Genomic DNA, 26,389 nt, shown 5'->3' with positions numbered 1-26,389 from the left:
GGAGCTGTTTGCTTGGAAGTTTTTTTTCCCACCCTTTTACTCTGAGATAGTGTCTGTCTTTGTCTCTGAGATGAGTTTTCTGTATGCAGGAAAAGGCTGGATTTTGTTTATGTATTCAGTCTGATAGTCTATGTCTCTTTATTAGGGAGTTAAGACCATTTATGTTAATAGATATCAAGGAATAGTTTTTTCTGTTTCCTGCCATTATTGCTTTTTTGGGTTGAGTTGTGTCTGTGTTTTTTTCTTCATTTAGTTTTCTTGTTTAGGAGTTTTCTTGTTCTTACTAGGCTGTATTTTCCCTCATTGTATTGGGTTTTCCACCTATAATTCGTTGTAGTGCTGGGTCTTTAAATAAGGTGATTTAAGATATTCTCTAATTTTGTAATATTTACTCTATTTCATCTACTGTTATTTTACGGGATATAATTTAAGAAAAGGCAATTAAAATTATTCTCATGACTTTATTGGACTTTCTTACTGTAAAAAAGAAAACCTTAAGTTTTAACTTTAAAAACCTTAAGATATTAAGGTTGAGGTTATATGAGGCTATATACTAAAGTTCTGTTTACAAAAGCAAACAAATTGAAAATTTAATTAAACTAATGAATCCTTTGTTTGGCATAGGTATATCATGAATCTCTGATTAGAGGAAACTTCTTATGTTATTCAAACTCTTAGGTAGACTATGTCTCAGTTATCAAAATTATGATGAAATAAGAAATTAGGTCATGAAAATTTGGGGGCGTAAAAGAAGGCTAGAAGTTATGAGCATGAGCTACTCTTCCAGAGGTCCTGAGTTCAATTCCCAGCAAGGGCATGGTGGTTTACAACCATCTGCAATGAGTTCTGATGCCCACTTCTGATATGCAGGTATACAAGCAGATTGAGTGCTCATGTACATAAAGTAAACCTTTAAAAAAAATAAGGAAAAGAAAGAAAATGTGAACAGTTTGAGGGCAGAGAATGAAGAATAATTAAATTGCAAAACCTTGTGACAATTTAACCAAATTTGAAAATGCCATACTCATAGAAGGGAAAAAAGTCTTATACATGTCAGGAGGAGAACAAATGACACTCAAATGTCTACCTAATCATCAACTTGATGGACAAAACATTCTGACATGTATGCATTGCAAGTGGATTGGAAAACCAGTATCAAAGGCAGTTTGGTGAGCTTTAAGATATATTAAATTTCATAGGATGGGTATAAAGGTGTAGCATAACTTAAAGTGGACATAGGTTTCCCTTTAAAGGGAAATGATGTTGGTTATTATATGAGAGTTACCACGGTCAACACTGTCAAAATCTTTGGACCACTTTTTGTGAATGTAAACTAACAACGAGGCGCTGATGCTAGAGATGCTAAATAGGAGAACATCTAGAGGTGAGATCTTCTGTCATCTATAAAGTCCTATAAAGTATGACTCAGTTTGGAAAGCACTGTAGGCTGTAAACATTTGTAGACATATTGTTAAAGAATAACCTTTCCATTGAGGTCTTGTTTATATCTCATTTTCTTAAATCTATTAAGATACAAGATGCTATATTTTATAATCATTTTTTATTATAGTATTCTTGACAAAACATTTCCTTTTTTATGGTAAAATATGTTTGCATCTCATAATATATGCTGATTATTGTAAACATCCCTCTGCTTCAGTTCCTCCTCACCTCCTGTCTCATCTGAATTCATCCACTTCTGTTTCTCATTAGAAAGTGAACACTCCTCTATGAAATATAATAAAATAAAACAAAGTAAAATACAATGAAGACTAACATGTTGAGAGAGAAGATAACAATAAGACAAGAAAAAAACCTAGAAAAGGCAAAAGAAAGCTCTATGAATACAAGACCCATTTATTTGCAGACTTGGAAATGCTATCAAAACTCAAACACAAAACTGGCAGCTATAATATATACACAAAGTATCTTTAGGTAGAATAGAGAAAATATAAATAATATAAAATAAAAACAAAATTAAAATCATATAAAATTTTAAAAAAATGAGAAGCCATGATATTTATTAAGGAGACAAGGACCCCAAAGAAGTCTTTGAGTTCATTTCTGTTGACTATTTGTTGTTATGCATTCAGCTTACACTTATGAGTAATTTCTTTTCTAGTTAAGGTTACTGTGAATAAAACTATAATTTTATCTACAAGGTGTTATCAATTAGAGCTTTCTTCTTGGTTAGGCATGAGGACATCTATCCATTTTTCCTTTCAGCTCTAGGAACCCAAGTGTTGCAGACTTATGAATTCTACCTCAGTTTCTGTAAGTTCATAGGACACTGATCCAGATCATTTTGTCTTAGAGGGCATTATTTTCTTGGTGTCTTCCATCTTTTCTGGTTTTGCATTCATTCTGCCTCCTCTTCTGCATTTTTCCCTGATCCTTCTTGAGAGGGATGTGATGGAGACTTACCTCTATGGCTGAGTATTCAGTGATTTCTACATAATGTCTGCCTATGGATCTTTGTAATTATTCCCATCAGCTGCAGGAGGAAACATCTATGATACTGACAAAATTATGCCACCATTCTATGAATATAAAGGGATTGCAGGTGGCATCATTTTACTCTTAAGGGTGGTTTATTTGCTTGCTTGCTTGTTTTCATTCTTAAAATAGTAGTATTTCGTTTTTCCCTAGTTCTCTGTTCTATATACTGTCAAGATCTTTGTTAAGTAGTGCTGGGTATGAAGTAGGCTTTAAGTCAAGTCAGATTTTCTTTGGTTACTTTCCCAAGTTTGTGTCACCATTTTTCTAACATAGTTTGCAAGCATAACACCACTGTAGATCTGAGAGTTTGTGGTTTGACTGGTGTTTGTTTCTCCTCTGGTAACATAGAATGGAGGTGTATCAAAAATGCAAGCTTGTAGGGGTCTTTGTGTCTCTATTAGGCACCAATTCAACTTTCTTTTTTCAATTTTATTGTATATTCTATGTATTTACATTTCAAATATTATATCCTCCCTCACTCTTTTCTCTCCTCTCCCTCAACTTGCTTCCATGAAGGTCTCTCCCTCTCCCATTTACTCTCTCAACCTCAGTACCTTGACTTCAACATTCTATATTCACTGAAATGCATTCAAGTTGCCTTCAACTTGTAGTCTTGCTGCCAATTTGTGAATGACAATGTTACTTTGGCAATAGCCTGAGTTGCTTGAGAGTTCATGTAGGATCCATTTGGCCAACAATTCAGCTATGGGTAGCTAAATCATCATAATGGAAGCTTCATTCAGTGATAATAAATCACTAAATGATTTAGTGTGGCTCTATCTCCGCCCATTCTTTTGTGATTTCATTTATATTTCTTTGTGTGTGTGCACACACTTGTGTGTGTGAGTGTGTGTGTGTGTGTGTGTGTGTGTGTGTGTGTGTGTGAATGTGTTTTGAAAACTTCAACTGCATTTAATTTTCATCCTGTTCGACAAGTCAGGCTTAATTTTAGCTGTTTCTCAAAGTATTATGTTGGTTGTCTGTCTTCTCCCCCGCTCCCATTTAATCTAACACCCTACCTAGCCATTGTTAATTACTTATTCTATTTCTTTTTCTTAGAAAGAGTATCTCCAGTCTTTTCTCTGTAACTAACCTATATGGCTATATACACTTCAGCTAACTATCATTAAATTAATAGCTAATCTCCACATATGAGTGACTGCATATCATATCTGTCTTCTTAGTTCTACATTACCTCACTCAACAGAAATGATTTTGCTCACTCTATTCATTCACTGACAAATTTCATGATTTTATATTTTAATATATAAGTAATATAATATTGTGGAACTACTCATTTTCTTTATCAGTTAATATGTTGAGGGATATCTAGGTTACTTCAAATTTCTAGCTATAATAAATAGAGCTACAGTGAACATACTTGAGCAACTGTCTATGTGGTAGAAGTAAGTGTTCATTGGGTATAGACCAAGTATGTTATAGCTGGATGTTGAGGTACAGCAATCATATGTTGGGAAATATATTTGGAATCTTTTGTGTTGGTTTAATACTCAAGATGAACAATGAGGTAATGATTCTTTGTTTTGCCTGTTCCTTTGTGAATATACAACAAGATAAAAATATTAGTATAGTGAGATAATCCATGACCACAAATGAAAAATTTGACCCTAGTAAAAAGACCAAAGGCTAAATACCCATCTCATGAGAGAGTAAGGTAATAAACCATTTAAAATATTTGGGGGTGTAGAAGAAAAGAGTTAAAATAGTATTTAAACAGAACCAAGAAAATAGAAATGCAGGTCATCACATTTTATAATATTACTTAAAATGTTACTAATTGCACATTAGTGAAAATAAATTAGGATGATTCTTGTGAGAAGAATTTTGTTTCAATGAAAATAAAATAACATGAAAAGGTTTCATTATTTTAGTAAACTTAATGAAGAAGAATAATAGGAAAATTTCAACCAAGATTCTATCAGATTAGAACAACTGGAAGTCAAGAACAACACTCATTTTTAATGATAACCTACATATTTATTTATTTAATATTAAGAGTATACATTAATATTTATATGTACCTTAAGAAACAACTTGAAAACTTTTTGGGTTGTAATTGAATGGTACAACAAAATATATTCATATATCTTTATGAATAAAGACAATAATTTTGTCATTGTATTTCTTTATTTCTCAAATAATGAATTCAACATATGCAAGTCTCTCTCTCTCTCTCTCTCTCTCTCTCTCTCTCTCTCTCTCTCTCTCTCTCTCTCTCTCATTAGTACTTTGTCTTTACATTTGAGATGTTATCCATTTACCCTGCCTGCTCCCAACCCCCTTTCAGTCCAGTTGACTTCACAAAGCTGCACCCTCTCCTGATCCCCCTCTCAACTCCTTTGGCATTTATCTACACTGGTAATACTTGCCCTCTCTGGAACAGAAGCTTCTTCTCACATTGATGCCAGACAATGCTATCTTCAACTACATATGAAACTGGATCAATAGGTCTCTCAAGGTAGACACAGAGGTTGGTGTTTTACTCCTTAGGAGCTTTGGAGGGTTTGGTTGATTGATAATGTTTTCTTCCCATGAGGTTGCAACCCCTTTCAGCTCCTTTGGTCCTTTATTTAGCAACCTCATTAGGATCCCTGAGTTCAGACTGATCCTTAGCTGCAAGCATTCTCAGCTGTATCTATATGACTTTAGCATAGTCCCTGAAGTGGCATCTCTGTCTAGTTTCTCCCAGTAAGTACTTTTGTGGATCAGCTATAGTGCTTGGATTTGATGACTGCATATGTGGTAGATCTCCAGGTGAGGGGGCTTCTGAGTGATCTTTTCTTCAATCTCTGCTTCTCTCTTTGACCTTGCACTTCCTCCCATAAGAGTTTTATTCTCTTTTCTAAGAAGGACTGATGCCTCCCCACTTTGGCCTTCCTTCTTTTTGAGCTTTATAATGTCTGTGAATTGTTTCTTGGGTATTGGATATTTTGAGCTTTTGGGGGCTACTATCCTGTTATCAATGAGTGGATACCATGTGTATTCTTTTGTGACTGGGTTACCTCACTCAGGATGATATTCTCTAGTTCCATTCATTTGCCTATGAATTTATGAGGTCATTGTTTCTAATACCTGAGTAGTACTCCATTGTGTAAATGTAACATACATTCTGCATCTATTCATCTTTTGATGGACATTTGGGTTCTTTCCAGCTTCTGGATATGATAAATAAGGCTGCTATAAACATGGTGGAGCATGTATCTTTGTTATATGTTGGAACAGCTTTGAGGAATAGACCCGGGTAGAATAGCTGGGTTTTCAGTTAGTACTACATTCAGTTTTCTGAGGAACCACCAAATTGATTTCCAGGGAGGTTGTACCAGTGTACAACTCCACCAACAGTGGGGAAGTGGTCCTATTTCTCCACATCCTCACCAGCATTGTTGTCACCTGAGTTTTTGATCTTAGCCATACTAACTGGTGTGAGGTGGAATCTCAGGGATGTTTTTAATTGCATTTCCATGATGATTGAGGATATTGAGCATTTCTTTAGGTGCTTCTCAGCCATTTGATGTTCTTCAGCTGAGAATTCTTGTTTATCTCTGTACCCCATTTTTAATAGGATTATTTAATTCTCTATAGTCTAGCTTTCTGAGTTCTTTGTATATATTGGATACTAGTCCTCTATCAGATATAGAATTGGTAAAAACTCTTTCCCAATCTGTCACCTGCTGTTTTGTCTTAACAGTGTCTTTAGCCTCACAGAAGCTTTGCAATTTTATAAGGTCCCATTTGTCAATTCTTGATCTTAGAGCATAAGCCATTTGTGTTCTGTTCAGGAAATATTCCCGTGTGCCTATGTGTTATAAGGTCTTCATACTTTCTCTTCTAATAGTTTCAGTGTACCTGGTTTTGTGCTGGCATCTTTGACCTACTTAGACTTAAGCTTTGTACAAGGAGATAGTAAAGAGTGGATTTGCATTCTTCTGCATGCTGACTGCCAGTTGTACCAACACCATTTGTTGAAGAGACTATCCTTTATCCATTGAATGTTTATAGATACTTTTAAAAAGATCAAGTAAATTTAGGTGTGTGGGTTCATTTTAGGGTCCTCAATTCTGTTTCACTGATCTACCTGCCTATCTCTGTACCAATATCATGCAGTTATTTCACAATTGCTTTGTAATAACGCTTGAGGTCAGGGATGGTGATTCTTACAGAAGTTTTCTTGTTGTTGAGAATAGATTTCAATATTCCAGATTTTTTGTTATTTCAGATGAATTTCCAAATTGTTATTTCCAACTCTATGAATAATTGAGTAGCAATTTTGATGAGAATTGCATTGAATCTGTAAATTACTTTTGGCAAGATGGTCACTTTTACAATGTTGATTCTGCCAATCCATGAACAAGAAAGATCTTTCCATCTTCTAAGATCTTCTTCAAATTCCTTCTTCAGAGTCATGAAGTACTTGTCATACAGATACTTCATATGCTTAGTTAGGGTCACACTAAGGAATTTTATACTCTTTGTGATTATGATGCAGGATAAAGATTCCCTAATTTCTTTCTCAGCCTGTTTATCCATTTCATAGATAAAGGCAATGAAATGTTTGAGTTAATTTTATAGCCAGCCACTTTGCTGACTTTGTTTATTCAAAACTTATAAAAGTTCTCTGGTGGAATTTGGTGGTCACTTAAGTGTACTATCATATCATCTGCAATTAGTGACATTTTGACTTCATCCTTTCTAATGTGAATCTCCTTGATTTCTTTTTGTTGTCTAATTGATCTGGCCAGGACTTCCATTACTATATTGAATGGGTAGAAGGAGAGAAGGCAGCCTTTTCTAGTCCATGATTCTAATGGGATTGTTACAAGTTTCTCTCCATTTACTTTGATATTGGCTACTTTTTTGCTGTATATATTGCTTTTACTATTTTAAGGTATGGGCCTTAGATTCCTGATCTTTCCAAAACTTTTAAGATGAAGGAGTGTTGAATCTTGTCAAATGCTTTCCAAGAATCTAGTTAGAGGATCATTTTTTTTTCCTTTGAGTTTGTTTATATGGTGGATTACATTGATGGATTTCTGTAATTTAACCATCCCTGAATCCCAAGGATAAAGCCGACTTGTTCATGGTGGATAATTGTTTTGATGTGTTCTTGGATTTGGTTTGCAAGAACCTTATTGAGTATTTCTGCATCAATGTTCATGAGAGTATTGGTCTGAAGTTCTCTTTTCTTGTAGTATCTTTGAGTAGTTTAGGTATGAGCATAATTTTGACTTGAAGAATAAGCTGGATAGTGTTCTTATGTTCCTATTTTGTTTTATAGTTTGGAGAGTATAGGTATTAGGTTTTCTATAAAAGTCTTACAGAGTTCTACACTAAACTCATCTGGTCCTGTTTTTTTTTTTAAGTTGGGAGGCTGCTTCTCCTTTTTTAGGTGTTATGGGACATTTTAAATGTTTCATCTGATCCTCATTTAAATTTGGTACTTGTATCTGCCTAGAAATTCATACATTTTTTCCAGATTTTCTAGTCTTGTTACGTATAGGTTTTTGTAATAAGATCTGATGATTTCTTGAATTTCCTCAGTTTCTATTGTTATGTCTCCCCTTTGATTTCTGATTTTATTAATTTGAATACTCTCTCTTTGCCCTCTAGTTAGTCTGACAAAGGGGATATCGATCTTGTTGATTTTCCCCAAAAAAAAAAAAAAAAAAAAAAAAAAAAAAAAAAAAAAAACTGCTCTTGGTTTTGTTGATTCTTTGTATCATTCTTTTTGCTTCTATTTGGTTGATTTCTTCTCTGAGTTGTTTATTTCCTGCCATCTACTCCTCTTGGGTGTATCTGCTTCTTGTTCTTCTATGGCTTACAGCTGTGCTGCTGCTGCTAAGCTGCTAGTATATACTCTCTCCAGTTTCTTTTTGAAAGCACTCAGAGCTATGAGTTTTCCTCTCAGTACTGCTTTCATTGTATCCTGTAGGTTTGGGTATGCAGTGTTGTCATTTTCGTTAAATTCTAAAATATTATTGATTTATGTCTTTATTTCTTCCTTGACCATGTTATCATTGAGCAGAGTATTGTTCACCTTCCATGTATATGTGGGCTTTTTGTTGTTTTTGTTGTTATTAAAGACCAGCCTCTTGTACAAAGCTCAAGTGTAAGTGGATTAAAGATCTCCACATTAAACCAGAAACACTGAAACTATTAGATGAGAAAGTAGGGAAAACCTTAGAACACATAGGCACAGGAGAAAATTTCCTGAACAAAACACCAATGGCTCAAGCTCTAAGGTCAAAGACTAACAAATGGGACTTAATGAGATTGCAAAGTTTCTGTAAAGCTAAAGAGGAACACTTCTCCACTGTTGGTGGGGTTGCAAGCTAATACAACCACTCTGGAAATCTGTCTGGTGATACCTCAGAAAATTGGATATAGTACTACCTGAAGACCCAGCTATTCCACTTCTGGGCATATACCCCAGAGACACTTTAATACACAACAAAGATATATGCACCACAATGTTCATAGTGGCTCTATTTATAATAGCCAGAAGCTGGAAGGAACCCAGATGTCCTTCAGAAGATGAATGGATACAAAAATTGTGGTACATATACACAATGGAATACTACTCAGCCACCAGAAACAATGACTTAACCAAATTCTTAAGAAAATGGCTGCATCTAGAGAATATCATCCTGAGTGAGATAACCCAGTCACAAAAGAACAGACATAATATGCAGTCACTGATAGTGGGATGCTAACCCCAGAGGCTTGCACTCCCCCAGAAACAACTCACAGACTGTATGAAGTCCAAGAAATAAAGAAAACAAAAAATATACATATATTCACAAAACAAGAAGACTTTGACTATTTCCATGTTGCGTTTTGTTTTGCATTTACTTTACGCTTATTGCAGCTAGTAGGTTTTCAATGCATACTGTCAAGCCCTTGAAAAAAATCATGTACTGACTAAAAAATATATTCACATGGTTTTATGTAAAATTTATTTTAATGTCTGAAAAAACAGTACTGACAAAAATATATAATTTTAAGCAAAAAATGTTTAAAATCTGTACATTTATCTTTGTTTTGCAAAATAAAGTCGTTTAAAAAAAAAAAAAAAAAGACCAGCCTCAGTCCATGATGACCTCATAAAATACATGGGAGTATTTAGATTTTCTTGTATTTGTTGAGGCCTGCTTTTGACCAACTATATGGTCAATTTTGGAAAAGCTACCATGAGGTGATGAGAAGAAAGTATATTCTTTTGTGTTTGGATGAAATGTCCTGTAGATGTCTGTTAATTCCAGTTGGTTCATAACCTCTGCTACTTTTGCTGTGTTTCTGTTCACTTTCTGTCTCCATAATATGTCCACTGATGAGAGTGGGGTGTTGAAGTATCCCACTAATATTTACTGTGGTATAATATATGCTTTGAACTTTAGTAGGATTTATTTTATAAATGTGGGTGCCCTTGTATTTGGAGCATTGATGTTCAAAATTGAGAGTTCATCAGGACAGACTTTTCTTGTGATGTGTAAAACGCATCCTTCCTTAACTTTTCTGATAAGTTTTGGTTTAAAATCTATTTTATTTGATATTAGAATGGCCACTCCAACTTGTTTCCTAGGCCCATTTGCTTGGGAGATTTTTTCCCAGCCTTTTACTCTGAGGTAGTATCTCTCTTTGTCTCTGAGATGAGTTTCCTGTAGGCAGTAAAATGCTGGATCCTGTTTATATATCCATTCTGACAGTCTATGTCTTTTTATTGGGGGAATTTAGTCCATTGATGTTAAGAGAAATTATGGAAGAGTGATTTTTGTTTCTTGTAATTATTGTTGCTAGAGGTAGTGTTATGTTTCTGTTCTTTTCTTATTTTGGTTTCCTTTCGTGATTATTTTTCCTTTGGGTGTAATTTCCTTTTTTATGTTGAATTTTTTTTATTTATCATCCTTTGTAGGGCTGGATTTGTAGACAGATATTGTGTAAATTTGATTTTGTCCTGGAATATTGTGGTTTCTCCATCTATGGTGATTGAAAGTTTTGCTGGATGTAGTAGCCTGGACTGGCATTTGTCTTCTCTTAGGGTCTATATGACTTCTATCCAGGATCTTTTAGCTTTCATAGTCCCTGTTGGGAAGTCTGAGGTAATTCTGATTAGTCTGCTTTCATATGTTACTTGCTTTTTTCCCACATACAGCTTTTAAGATTCTTTCTTTGTATCCATTATTCAATGTTTTGACTATTATGTGTTGGGAGGAGTTTCTTTTGTTGTTAAATTTATTTGAAGTTCTGTAGGCTTCCTATACGTTCATGGTCATCTCATTCTTAGGGGCAGCAAAGTTTTCTTGTATGACTTTGTTGAAGATATTTACTGTGCCATTTAGTTGATATTCTTTGCCCTCTTCTACACTTATTATCTTTAGGTTTTGTCTTCTCATTATGTCTTAGATCTCCTTGATATATTTTGTTAGAAGCTTTTTGGTTTTTGCATCTTCTCTGAATCTTTTGTCTATGTTTTCTATGTTGTCTTCTGCCCCTGAGATCCTGTCTTCCATCTCTTGTAGTCTGTTGTTGATGCTTGCATCTGTGACTACTGATTTCTTTCTTTGTTTTTCCATCTCAAGTGTTGTCACTTTTTTGTTTTCTTTATTGTTTCTATTTACATTTTCTTTTTTTATTATTTTTTAAAATGACTTTATTTTACAAAACAAAGATAAATGTACAGATTTTAAACATTTTTTGCTTAAAATTATACATTTTTGTCAGTACTGTTTACATTTTCAATTTCTTTATCTGTCTTGTTATGCTTTTTTTGTAGTTCTTTGAGTGATTTTTCCTGGTTCTCCTGTAATTGTTTGAGGGAGTTATTTATGAGCTTCTCAAATATCTCCATTATCCTGTGTGAGTTTACTCAGCTCATAAATAAGCAGGAATTTGCCTTATACCTATATTTTTCCCTTTATTTTCCTTAAAACTAAGATATTTTGTTTGGAATTTGAATATTTTGGGGTTTTTTCTAACAACATTGAAGTTATGTTTGTTTCAGGATGTTCCTGTTAAATTCTATCCACCAGAATATAATGTTATTACAGGATTATCATCATCTCCAGCAGCCTTGTCATTACAATTAGAGAATCAAATAGCACAGCATCAAGCAGTTAGCTGAGCCATAAAGTTCTTCCACGAAAATTTTCACTTTTTTCCTCTTCCTATATTGTTTTCTACAAATATTATATTTAGGAAATCTGTTGTACCTAGAAAAAGTATTGCATATAGATGGCCATAGTCACGTTAACCCTTTAGAAAACCTCATTTGCTTTATGTGTGCTGATAAACTTCATGCTCTTACCAACAAATGTGTTCTTCTACAAAAATGAGAATGCAGACCAAGAATAGGTGGTTAGAGGAACAGTAAACAACTGGTGTCTTAAAGATGAGCAGTGGAAGACAGAGAGCAGACATGCTTGCTTTTGTTTAGTAAGTGCTTTCAATAAGAAGAAAGGAGGCACTTACTGTGTATCTCTAATTAGTTAGAGATAAATTTCTTTAAGCAATTATTTCGGTAACCTCACATCCATCACTCAAGTCTTGGTTAGCACTGTACTTTTTTATTGGTTGTGTTTAAGCCTGTACTTTGACTTGAACTCTCAACTGCTCAAATGTTTTCTTCTTAGATTTAACAGGAATATGCGGGCCTCCTCCTACTATTGACAATGGAGACATTACCTCCTTCCCATTACCAGTATATGTACCATTATCATCAGTTGAATATAAGTGCCAATTCCTCTACAAAGTACAGGGCAACTTGACCATAACATGTAAGAATGGAGAGTGGTCAGAGCCACCAAAATGTTTATGTAAGTACCCTGTCCTCGTGGGTGGACTTTGAAAACTTCACTTTCAAGATTGGTAATTTTTAGAATAAAATAAAATATTCAGTGGTTAAAAGTACTGTTTATATGATTGTTTGATTCCAAAATATAACCATGTATGTAAATCAAGATTTTCAGATATAACAGAGTAGAAAACAGAATTTAAAGTAAGTGGTTCTCAAATTTTCTAGGCTGCAACTCTCATGTTTTTATGATTATCAATCATAAATTTATTTTTCTTACTATCTCCTATCTGTAATTTTGCTACTTTCATGAATTGAAATGTGAATGTCTGTGTTTTCTGATGGTGTGACTGCTGTGAAAGAGTCATTCAACCTCCAAAAGTTCACAACTCACAGACTGAAAACTGCTGATATATTTCATCCTTTATTATTGATGTTTTTCTTATGCATAGATAACCATTAAACTGGGTGCCACCATGACTGTCTTAGTCAGTTTGCTATTTCTGTGAGGCGATATGATGACCATATCATCTTTTATAGAATAAATCATTTAATTGGAGCTGATTTACAGTTCCATAGGTTTAGATTATTATCGTTGTGGAAGAAGCCCCATGTCATGCAGGCAGATATTTTGGAGAAATAGCTGATAATTTTTACATTCAGATCTGCAGGCAGCCAAAAGAGGGAGCCACTAAGCCTAATCCTGGTCTTTTTTTTTTTCTGTCTTTTCATGTTGGTTTATATATTAAATTCTCAGTCCACAAACCATCTGTACAATAAGCTAACATTCAAAGGACAAAGATACAAACCACCCTTCCATATATGATAAAAGGACCTTCAGAAATACTTAAAAAATATTCATATCTACCTAATGCCAATTATGACCACCTGGGTGTAGATCCTCCTTCTCAAGCTACATCTTTAACCTCCCTACAGTCTCCTCCTGCCTCTGCCTCCACTTCTGCTTGGCGACCTTTCCCAGCCTGTCTTCTATCCAGTCATGTATAGAATAAAATAGATCTTAACATAAATCTACACATCACCCTTTCTGTTTACTTACAACACAGCAGATTACTTTTTTGATTTTTTTATATAAACATAGTATTTTGCTATATATTTAGGCAGTAAAATATCAAGCAAATCTACATATTTAGTAGCTTTAGTAGTAACCTCTCTCTCTTTACCTCTGTGTGTGTATGTGCGTGTGTGTGTGTGTGTGTGTGTGTGTGTGTGTGTGTGTGTGCAAAGCCTCTATATATTGGGTTTTTGAAACTTCAAAGCCTATCCCTCAAAAACACATATCCTTCAACTAGGCCACACCTACTCTAATAGGGCCACACCCTTACACCTTATGTAGGAGCTCACTTCCTGATGATCAAGCAATCAAATATATGAGCCTTTGAGAACATTCTTTTCCAAATCACCACACCTATATGTACCTTGCACTGATCAAATCTAGCCTCACAGATACACAGTTTCCCTTTCACAATGCATCATCTAATTCTACTAAAAAGTGCCTCATATTCAAGAACTACTTTAGTTTTACTTTTCACTGTGTGAGAAAGAACACAAAGGATGTTTTCCAGTGTTAGATCATTTTACTTAATGTCCAGCACTATGATTTTTCACTAGAATGATAAAAACAATTTTCTGTTATGTATGAACTCATTTCAATATATATATATTCTCCTTAAACATTCATCGGCCGATCTGTGTCCAGATCACTTTTTCATCTTAAACCTACTGTGACAAAGCAATGTACAATAAAGATATGCCTGCAGGTGGAATCAGCTGATTCTAAATTCTTTCAGTAAATACCAAAACAGTGACACAGCTATGATATCTAAAGGATCTATTTTCAGGATTTTATGACATCTCCATGTTGCTCTCCATAGTAATTGAATATACCCATAACCCATCAACATCTTATGAGTTTTTTTTTTTTTACTCTACATACACATGGATATTCTTTAACATTGCTTTATATAATGCCATTCTAACTGGGTCATAAGGGATCTCATTGCAGCTTTGACTGACAGTACCATTAGACTTAATACTATTAAGCATTTTCTTTTCCTCACTCACATTTGTATTTTTGTTTTTGCGGAATATCTGTTCATTTTACCAAGTTTTGGTTGCCTTACTTTTCTTTTTTAAAATTATTTTTAATTCCATATGTTATCTTGAGATAGGAAACACTCTTTATAACATACATAAATCCCTGAGAATAAAAGAAAAACCTGACAACCATTTTTTTAATTCTACAGGCTGTCATTTGTTAATAGTATTGATTATGTTCTTGGCTATACACAAGCACTTCATTGTGATTAACATGAGTGGTCAAGATGTGCTTTCTGTCTCATGGTTTGGCATTTCACACAAACATTCAAACTGTCATTGTACAATCCCAGTGAAGTGTTTTCTTGATTGATTATTTTATTATATCCTTCTAAACTCGGTGTTTTTCTTCTTTTATTCTTTTATATACTTTGTCCACTGTGAGTTGATTTTTGCCCATTTTCAGAGACTGGAATGAAATTTTAATCATCTCTCCATAGATATCAGTTTTCATTGTGTCATTTGTTGAAGATCCTATCATCTCTCCAGCATGTTTTGAAAAGTCTATTAAGCTCAAATTAACTATAGATGAATAGATCAGTTTCTAAAGTCTCATTCACTTTTATTTATTGGTGTAACCCAATGCCATAGTGTTTTCATTACAGTTGCTCATGTGTATCTTGAAATAAGGTCTGTGTATGTGTTTGTGTGTGTGTTTATATGTGTGTATGTAAGTGTGTGGGGGTATGTGTATAATATCCAAAGATTTTTTTAAAGTTTCATTTGTTTACACTATTGTGTTTTTTAAAACAAGTATTCAATTTTTTTAAATATAAAATATTATTTGTATTTTTAGTTTAATTTATTTATGTTTCAAATATTATCCCTTTTCCCGGTTTCTCCTCTGGAAACCTCCTATTCAATGCCCCCTCCCCATGCTTCTATGAGGGTCTTCCCCCACCCACCCACTCTCTCCTGTCTTCCTGCCCTGGTATTCTCCTACACTGGGGCATCAGGCTTTCACAACACCAAAGGCCTCTCCTCCCAATGATGCCTGACAAGTCCATCCTCTGTTACATATGCAACTGCAGCCTTGGCTCACTTTGGGTACTTTTTGGTTAGTGGTTTACTCTCTGGAAGCTCTGGGGGATCTGGTTGGTTGATATTATTATTTTTCTTTCCAGGTGGGGCAGTTTCTAATTGGCCTTTCCTTAAACCTATGCTTGTTGCTTGTCCAGTGTGATAATTAAATAGACTTGATTTTAAAACTACCAGATAAAATTCATCAAATATTATTCATAGTATCAGTTTAAGAGTGAATGATGAATTTTATGAAGTAATTAATATTTGGGATTTTAAAAGCAGCTTTTAAAATATACTTATAGCACTGAACATTAGATCTGAATATTATACACATGTCAAGGTTCAAATTTTGTAACTTGGCTTAAAACATAAATTAATGTGAACCATGAATGTCATGAAATGTATGCTTTATATGTAAATGGTATAATTATCCTAGTCAACATATCATTCTATGCTATTTGCTTCTCAAAATTTATTAACTCTATGTACATATTTATATATGTTTCTTAAATTGATTCAGACATAATGCTTGAAAGTTGTTTTTTGTAGGTTTATATATCACTTAATGAACACTTTTCATAATATTTCTTTCAGCTCCATGTGTCTTAACAGAAGAAATTATGAGAAGAAAGAATGTAACTCTCAAAGGAACAGAAAATAAGAAGGTTTACATTCAGTCAGGGGAGTATGCTGAATTTCAGTGTATAACTGGATATCAAAAGACACAAGGATCACCTGAACTTCGTACAAAGTGCATTGATGGTCACATCAATCGTCCCACCTGCTCCAAATAAGTTAGAACTATTAGTATAGCTTATAATTGACCATTTGCTTTGAAATGTGCATGTACATTGCTAACACAGCTTCAAGTCACATTGGAAGCATTGTTTGACTCCTTTGTTCCCTAAGTACAAGGTCCTGTTGACAAATGGTGATTAATTTGGGCATGAGAGACTGTTGCCAAAAATAGAAATGCAGTGCAGTCAAAACTCTTAATCCAAATGGCATGGGTTCTGGCACAAAACTGATGGCAAGAAAACAGATGTAGCTGCTTCAGTGTCTGTTTCTCTCCAGTGCTGTCTTAAGTTGCTCCAATCATTTGCACACCTCTTTATCTAAATCTCTGATTCACTGTGAATGGAAGATATATTGTCTCACTTTTCAAATTAGTATTATTTCACAAACATGTAACAAGCAAATTGTCATACTTAACATTTCTAATGAGCATAAGTGTTACATGATTCATTTTTAATAAAAATATGTCTAAGAAGCATTTTGTGTATAAACTTCTAAAATAATGATTGCTTTAAGGAAAGATGTCTAAAGACAAAGTTTTTCAATGTAAAAAAAATTGTTTAACATAAAACTGAAGGTATACTCAAGGGAATAAAATTTAATAGATACTTTATACCTTTTAATATACAAAATGAGAGCTATTCAAACTTCAATGAAATGTTTACTGTTAGTAGCAAAAGTACAAAGATAATTGTGTTTAAGTTTCACAGTTGTAAAGTTAGTTGTCTAAAAGTATCACTATAATAAACTACCATAACCTGGATGTCCTAGCTGAAAAAGGCACTCATTCCATGGAGTTCTACAGGATGGCATGTGTAATATGGGGACATAAGATTTGATGTTAGACCAGGCTTCCCTTTCATGGGTCTTGCTTTCTGGATGTACCTTGGGAAGGAAAAACTCTGGGTTTTTTGCAATGGAAATAACTCCATCAGTGAGAAAAGAACTTCCTATCCCAATAGTCTGGCAATCTCTTTCATCTTTCTCATCACCAAGGTAACATAGAAGCAACATACAAATGTTAAGGACAATCTCTATAAAGACCATAACAGAAGAATAAAAAAGACAATTCCTGGATTGGGAAGCAAAAACAGTACTACGGTTACTAACATCAGACAAAATAGAACCTAAAAAGTAAAAATAAAGGAAACTTCAAATCAAGTGTGTAATTATAAAATCAATTCATCAAATATAGAAAACGAAGAGATATATGTATAACTAAGTATAATATATTTGGGTATATTTATGTACCCAAAGAAAGAAATTTACCTAGGTATTTTAACTATTAGAGTATTGTATAACCATCTTATAAATCTGTACTAAGTAGACAGAGAGAAACACTGTACAACACTAAAATTGAACAATACATTAGTCATATTGCCTTGATCTTCAAAATATTATTTCACAAAAATGTAAAACCAATTTGCCACACTTTACACTACTGATTAATATAAAAATCAAGCCTGTCTGGTATATGAAGAACATGCTAACTAAACAGAGCAGGGTGCACATCACTTCCAGAGGCATATAAAAAGATTCTCCAGCATAGATCCTATGTTACACAATGAAATCCATCTTTAAAAAACTAATTGAATTTTTATTTCAGTCTTCTCACAACCCCATGCCCTTGTCATGTGAGCATCGGCATCTGCATCCTGAGCCAACATGGCCATAGTCAAGTGCATGTGTCTCAAGAAACTTTTCACAATACTGGAATCCCAAACCCTGGTTATTTGATGACTTGCATTTGAGTCCCTGGTACACTAAAAAGGAGCCATATGATAACCCTCCCCTTGTCATATGATAGTCTATGCTGTCCGAGAGTCTTTCTGCCCTGCTGGCCACATGCATTACTTTTTTCTCTCATGTCCAACCTTAAATTCTTAAATAAAGTACAGAGACCTTGCTATTATTTAATTGAAAAAAAGGTCATATATTATAGTGACCATGGTTTTCTCAACCCATGTCCTTCACATACACTAACACACCCATGAACATTTTCCTTTTTTTTAGAAGACAAACAAATAAACAAATGAACAAATCAAACAAATGAACAAAAGAAACAAACAAATCAATAAAAAACAAATAAAAGAAACAAAACTAATCAAAGTATACAAAGAAACCAAGACAATAAATACACAATATTGCAAAAGTCAAAATGCCAATTAAACAAAAGAAATATCCAAAGGAATGTGAGACAAATGTATAAAAAAGTACCATTGAATTTGGTTGTGTTTGTTGTCCACTGCAAGGCATGGGACCTTTTTTTAAATGTGGTTGATATTCCCAATAAGTCTCTATTGAATAAAACTATCTTTTTTTTTTTTTGCAAATAATGTCAATTGGTTTTTGATTAGTAATGGAGCCAATATCCACTTTACTGTCTAAACTTTCTTAAGTACATTAAGATACACCCAGTACCTTTTCCAGTTAAAATTAGAAATCTTCTTTTGTATTAGACAGAAACTAAAACATTGATTTTTTAACTGGACAATGTGCAGATTGTGAGGGATGTTGTATCATGCATTCCTAAAAGGAATGTCTACATCAAACCCTCCTCTCAGATTTCTCAGAGCTATGCAGAAGAGAAGGTAGAAAAAGTGTAGGAAGCAGAGGGGATATATGACACAAAGGAATTAGTATTTCCACCAGACATAGCAGAAGTCATGACATAAGACACCACAGAAATATTGGCAGAATGCACAGCATCTGTACATGTTCAAGCCAGACAGGGTCTCAATGACAAACTTTAGGTTTTCCAGAGTGTCCTTTCATGTAGTGAGGTTTACCTTGCTTAGGCTAGCACAGACTTCTGATTCTACCATTCCATATCAGCACTGAGTAGCCCCATGAATGAACCTGAACTAAATGATCCAATGACTGCCAAGCTGAATTACAACACATAAATTATGCAAATCCAAGTGACCACTCAATAAATGTGAGACAGGTAACCTTACCAAAAGGTACAACTATGAACCTACTCCCAGATGCCCATTTCCCATTGAAAGACATCAATACATAAAAACAAAAGATGGTAGGTGTCTCAGTTAAGGTTTTATTGCTGTGAACAGACAACATGGCCAAGGCAACTCTTAGAAAGGAAAATATTTAATTGGTACTGGCTAATATTTTTATAGGTTTAATCTATTATCATCATGATAGAAAACATGGCAGCATGCAGGAATATTTAGTCCTGGAGGAGCCAGGAGTTATATATCCTTACCTAAAAGTAGAAGACAGGGTCTATGTCACTTTGGGCAGAGCTTGAGCATATGAGACATCAAAGTCTGCCCACACAATGACATACTTCCTCCAACAAGGTCATACCTACTTCAAGAAGGCCATAACCTTTAATAATGCTACTCTCTATGGACCAAGAACTCAAAGAAATGACTCTATGGGGAGTCATTTTAACTTTTTAACCTACCACAGTATGTCTCCTCCAAAATTAGTACTGTAATAGTTGTCATCTTTAAGAAATCAAATTAGATGACAGGATGACAAACTCAAATTAGCAATTAAAAATTCTGAAAGATGAGTCAAAAGTTAAGGATAAGTACTGCTCTTGCAGAGGGCAAGTTTCCTTTAAAGCATTTATATAAAATGGTTGAAATTATCTATAAATATACATACACACAAACACACACACACACACACACACACACACACACACACACACACATATACATGCTCACAGGCATGATCACCAGGTTAGGGGTGTAAAATTCCTCTTTTAAAATGGAACATTTTAAAATATGTTTGACAAAACTCAAAGAAGATATTATAGAGTAATAGGGAAAAAATAAAAAATAATCTACATAATTGCAGGAAATAAGTAAAATAAGTTATTATATGAAAATAATCCATCCCATATACAGACACCAAACCTAGACACTATTTTGGATGCCACAAGGAGCTTGGTGACAGGAGACTGATATAACTGTCTTCTGAGATACTCTGCCAGAACCTGATAAATACAGAGGAAGATACTCATAACCAACCATTGGACTGAGCACAGGCTCTGCAATGCAGGAATTAGAGAAAGACTGAAGAAGCTGAAGGGTTTGCAACCACATAGGAAAAACAACACCACCAATCAAACAGAACGCCAGAGCTCCCAGAAACTAAACCACCAACCAAAGAGTGCACATAGAGGTACCCATGGCTCCAGCCACATACGTAGCAAAGGATGTCCTAGTTGGGCATCAATGTGACAGGAGGCCCTTGGTCCTGTGAAAGGTTGATGCCCCAGTGTTGGGGAATGTTAGGGCCAGGAGTAGAGAGTGGGTGGATGGGTGAGGGAGCACTCTCATAGAAGCAGGGAAAGGGAAAATGAGATACTGACTTTCGGGAGATGAAACCACTGGGAAAAGAGATAACATTTGAAATGTAAATAATTAAAATATCCAATAAAATAAAGCTGAATAAATACAGAAATTCAAAAAAATCCCAAATAAAAATAATAGAAAGATGCCATTAAACATGACAAAAAGCTGAACAGAAATCTTCATAGAGAGAATGAATTAGTGAAAGAAAAATCTCAGAGCATGAATATAAGGTGGAGGAGATTATTAACTCTGGGAAAGAAAAGAAAAAATCAAAATAAAACACCAAAATAAAACAGGAACCCTATGAAAAGAAAAGACATAATCTACTTAACAAAGACATAACAGAAAAAATTCAGATCAAAGTCATGAAACATTTTCAACCAAATTACAGAATAAACTACATAAATTAAGTAAAATACATCCATATTTAGGTATATAAGAGGTAAAAAAATAAACAAGGGCAGATACTAAGCCCTGTTTCACATAAGTAAAGACACTAAATACACTGAACTAAAAATAGTTGAAGTTGTAAAATATTTTTACTATATGTAACATTGTCCTAGTATAATTACATTGTAGCACATAAGCAAATTAATGAAAAATTATGTGGTCATGTCAATGGTCACAGAAAGCCCAATACAGAGTTCAATATCCTTCGCTCTAAAAGTCTTAAAAGACAAAGAGAAGAATCTAGAATCTCAAATCTTAGCAAACAAAATGGGTATCCAAATTAAATTGAATGGAAAAAATGTTGTTTCTGGTATTCAAAGTAAGACAAAAATACTCTCTGTTCTCTCTTTTGAACAATATAGCACTTGAAATATTCCATACATTAAGACAAAATGAAAAATGAAAGAAAAGCTTACAGTAAATTACCATAAAGTGTATATATTATCTTCTTATACATAAACAACTCTGATGACTCATTCAGAAGATTGTAATTTTCGATAAATAATTGTGGTATATCAGGATATAAAATAAACACCCAAATATCCTATTTTTAAGATGGGAATAATTATTTTTCTGAGAAATATAGCATAAAGAAATTTTATTTTCTACAGAAATTACTTAAGAATAGGTAATAGGTAGTGTGACTTTGTCAGTAAAGTGTCTGCCACACAAATATAGGGACCTGAAGTTAGAATTCCCAGTATCTATATCAAAAGCTGAATGTATGATAACAGCATGAGTAACTAATCTCAGAACCAGACAAGCAATACAAGTTGATTTCCAGAGCTGAATAGACACACACACACACACACACACACACACATACACACACACACACACACACACATACACACACACACACACACACACACACACACACACACACACACTTAAAGATTCAACAGTTCTTATCCTTTATACTGTTTGTTGAAGTAGGTTAGAAAATAATGTTCATATGGAGACACACCTTACCAAAATAACCCCCAAGAAAATAGAGTAATGCTGAACGAATCACCAACCTGATTACATTTGATATTTCAAAGTATGAAACTAGTACAGAAATAGATGTCAAGTCACACAAAATGAATGGGATATATGTTAGCCTACAAATATATAGCCAGCTGATTGTTCATGAAGGAGATAAATTTCACTTGGAGGTAAAATAAAGTCTACAATTAATGGTGTTGGAATAACTTGATATCAATACAGAATTTCCAAGCTACCTCTTATCAAAGACCTTAAATAGGACTGAAACTTTCATACTGCTGAACGTAAATATAGATTTATCAAAGAAATAATGGTAACCCATGGCTTTCCAATAGCATTCTAATAGTTAAGTAAATGATTTTAATAATCAATAAAAATATTGTGCTATATTAAATGTTTTTTTCAATGCAAGTAAAGAAACAAACAGCAAAGAGTGCAGTCAACATATAGGATGAAAAAATGTTGGCTAATTGTTCATAGGATAGAGAAATAATGTACAGAGTATACAATGGATTTTAAAAATTAACCAACAAAATGGCAAACGTGTTACTCAAAAATGGGCTAATGACTTGATTATACAACTTTAAAACATGTTCATTTGCACTGAAGACTCCTATGTCCAAATCTGCATATGTGAGTCCTGAAGTAAGGACGGAATACAGGAAAGTCAAGACAGACCATTGCCGGAGGGGTGGCTGAGCAATGGAAAGATGAAAAGCAGGATATAAATGACCTACCAGCGGAATGGGTAAAAAGTAGGGTGTCCCTAATTAGGGAGACGTGGAAGAAATAAATTCATGGGGAAGAGAGGTAAAATAACAGTAAGGATGTATGGGAAAATCATAACAAATCATACTATAAACGTCCTGCCAATCAGGATGAACCATAATTTGAGTAGTTCTTTATATTTTATTAGATATTTTTTTACTTACATTTCAAATGTGATGAACACATATATCCTACACATAGGTATTATTATGTATATGAATATTACTATGTACATATAATTTTAAATAAAACGTTCTCATCTAGGGTGACAATGTTCCCTCCAAGTACCAAAGACCATTTGACAAATAGAGTAATACTAGGCAAGAGAAATACTCTTGTAAGTTGTTAATCAGGTTGTCTTTTTCTTTTTCTTTTTTCTTACTTTTATTTTTCAGGTCATATAATCACTTTAAGGCTATGGTCAGGCTTCAACCAATAGAAGTTAGTGTTTCTAAAAGATTTTTTTATTTTAATTTGAGAATTTCACTGTCAGATGTATAACAACAAAACTTGTTTTTTATCTGTCTGTAGACTGTTATTTTACTCTGGTAGGTGTATCGTGTGTAGAAGCCTTTTACTTTCATGAGGCCCAGTTTGCCAGTAGTTGGTAATAATTTCAAGTGGCTATGATGAATTCCACTCATAGTTCATGTTTATTTTTTGTACTAAAGTATGTTTCCTATTTTTCCAGTCATTTTTTTTTCTTTAACAACTTTATTTTACAAAATAAAGATAAATGTACAGATTTTAAGCATTTTTGCATAAAATTATACGATACATTTTTGTCAGTACATTTTTAAAAGGTTTGATAGTGTGATAAAGATCCCACCAGTAACAATGAGCATAAAGTACATGTAAAACAAGATGCAACCTGGAAATAGTCAAAGTTTTCTTGGTGTGTAAAGATTTTTTTTTTTACAATAAGCAGACAGTACATGTAATAAAGGGTGCAACCCGGAATTTGTCAATGTGTTCTTGGTGGGTAAGAATTGAGCATGACTATTATTTTTGTTTTATTTTGTTTTCGTTATTTATTGGACTTCATACAGTCTGTGAGGTGTTCCTGGGGCAATGCAAGTCTCTGGGGTGAGCATCCCACTACCAGTGACTGCATATTATGTCTGTTCTTTTGTGACTGGCTTATCTCACTCAGGATGATTTTCTCTAGATGCAGCCATTTTCTTAAGAATTTGGTTAAGTCATTGTTTCTGGTGGCTGAGTAGTGTTCCATTGTGTATATGTACCACAATTTTTGTATCCATTCATCTTCTGAAGGACATCTGGGTTCTTTCCAGCTTCTGGCTATTATAAATAGAGCCACTATGAACATTGTGGTGCATATATCTTTGTTGTGTACTAAGGTGTCACTGGGGTATATGCCCAGAAGTGGAATAGCTGGGTCTTCAGGTAGTACTATGTTCAATTTTCTGAGGTATCACCAGACTGATTTTCAGAGAGGTTGTATTAGTTTGCAACCCCACCAAGAGTGGAGAAGTGTTCCTCTTTCTCCGCAACCTCGCCAGCATCTGTTGTAATCTGAGATTTGGATCTTGGCCAATCTGACTGGTGTGAGGTGGAATCTCAGGGTTGTTTTGATTTGCATTTCCCTGATGGCTAAGGATGTAGAGCACTTCCTCAGATATTTCTCAACCATTCGATATTCCTCAACTAAGAACTTTTCATTTAGCTTTGTACCTCATTTTTAATAGGGTTATTTGATTCTCTGGTGTCCAGCTTTTTGAGTTCTTTGTATACCTTGGATATTAGGCCTCTATCTGATGTGGAGTTGGTAAAGATCTTATCCCATTCTGTTGGTTGCCATTTTGTTTTTTTGACAATGTCCTTAGCCTTACAGAAACTTTGCAGTCTCATTAAGTCCCATTTGTTAATCTTTGACCTTAGAGCTTGAGCCATTGGTGTTTTGTTCAGAAAATTTTCTCCTGTGCCTATGTGTTCTAAGGTTTTTCCCTACTTTCTCATCTAATAGTTTCAGTGTATATGGTTTAATGTGGAGATCTTTGATCCACTTACACTGGAGCTTTGTACAAAGAGATAAAAAAGGGTCTATTTTCATTCTTTTGCATGCTGAGTAGCAGTTGGACCAGCACCATTTGTTGAATAGGATGTCCTTTTTCCATTGAATGTTTACTGCTCCTTTGTCAAAAATCAAGTGACCATATATGTGAGGGCTCATTTCTGGATCTTCTATTCTATTCCATTGATCCACATGCCTATTTCTGTACCAGTACCATGCAGTTTTCAGCACAATTGCCTTGTATTATAGCTTGAGCTCAGGGATTGTGATACCCGCAGATGTTTTCTTGTTGTTGAGGATGGATTTTGCTATTCTAGGTCTTTTGTTATTCCATATGAAATTGCACATTGATCTTTCCAATTCCATGAAAACTGTGTTGGAATTTTGATGGGGATTGGGTTGATCCTGAAGATTGCTTTTGGAAGGATGGCCATTTTTTAAATGTTGATCTTTCCAATTCATGAGCATGGGAGATCTTTCCATTTTCTGAGATCCTCCTCAATTTCCTTCTTTAGAGGTTTGAAGTTCTTGTCGTACAGGTCCTTCACTTGCTTAGTTAGAGTCACACCAAGGGATTTCATAGTTTTTGTGACGATTGTGAAGGGTACCTTTTCCCTAATTTCTTTCTCCACATGTTTGTCCTTTGAGTATAGGATGGCTACTGATTTGTTTTAGTTGACTTTGTATCCGGCCACTTTGCTGAACTTGTTTATCAGCTATAGAAGTTCTCTGGTGGAGTTTTTGGGGTCACTTAAGTACACTATCATGTCATTGGCAAAGAGTGATGTTTTTATCTCTTCCTTTCCGATTTGTATCCCCTTGATCTCCTTTTGCTGTCTAATTGCTCCCACCAGGACTTCCAGTACTATGTTGAATAGGTAGGGGGAGAGTGGGCAGCCTTGTCGAGTCCCTGATTTTAGTGGGATTGCTTCAAGTTTCCCACCATTAAGTTTGATGTTGGCTGTTGGCTTGCTGTATATTGCTTTTATTATGTTTAAGTATGGAACTTGGACTCTTGTTTTTTCCAGGACTTTTAACATAAAGTGGTGTTGAATTTTGTCAAATGCTTTCTCAGCATCTAGTGAGATGACCATGTGATTTTCTTCTTTGACTTTGTTTATACGGTGGATTACATTGATGGATTTCCTTATATTAAACCAACCCTGCATCCCAGTGATGAAGCCTACTTGGTCATGATGAATGATCATTTTGATGTGTTCTTGGATTCGGTTTGCAAGGATTTTGTTGAGTATTTTTTCGTCAATGTTCATAAGTGAGATTGGTCTGAAGTTCTCTTTCCTTGTAGGGTCTTTGTGTGGTTTAGGTATGAGAGTTATTGTGGCCTCAAAAAATGAGTTAGGTAGTATTCCATCTGATTCTATCTTTTGGAATAATTTGGAGAGTATTGGTGTTATATCTGCGATAAATGTCTGATAAAATTCTGCACTGAACCTGTCTGGACCTGGGCCTTTTTTGGTTGGGAGGCTTTTGATGACTTCTTCTATATCTTTAGGTATTATAGGGTTATTTAGATGGTTTACTTGGTCCTGGTTTAATTTTAGGATCTTGTATCTGTCT

The 26,389-nt window shown here is 34.4% G+C and overlaps 1 protein-coding gene across 1 annotated transcript in view; it reads left to right on the top strand.

The window, feature by feature from the left end:
* The window catches only part of LOC308421747 (complement factor H-related protein 4-like), a gene marked incomplete at both ends in the record, with an annotated part of 82,317 nt that extends 66,075 nt beyond the window's left edge, over positions 1-16,242 (top strand). Inside the window, 2 exons of the mRNA XM_080918161.1 lie at positions 12,147-12,329; positions 16,043-16,242. Of these exons, the coding sequence (XP_080774287.1) occupies positions 12,147-12,329; positions 16,043-16,242 (383 nt within the window). The remainder of the gene's footprint in view (positions 1-12,146; positions 12,330-16,042) is intronic.
* Positions 16,243-26,389: the final 10,147 nt, after the last annotated feature.

The sequence above is a fragment of the Micromys minutus genome (assembly GCF_963924665.1).
Source record: "Micromys minutus genome assembly, chromosome: 6".
NCBI lineage: Eukaryota > Metazoa > Chordata > Mammalia > Rodentia > Muridae > Micromys > Micromys minutus.
Note: the sequence above shows the minus strand (reverse complement) of the source record. Positions and strands in the feature narration are given on the sequence as shown.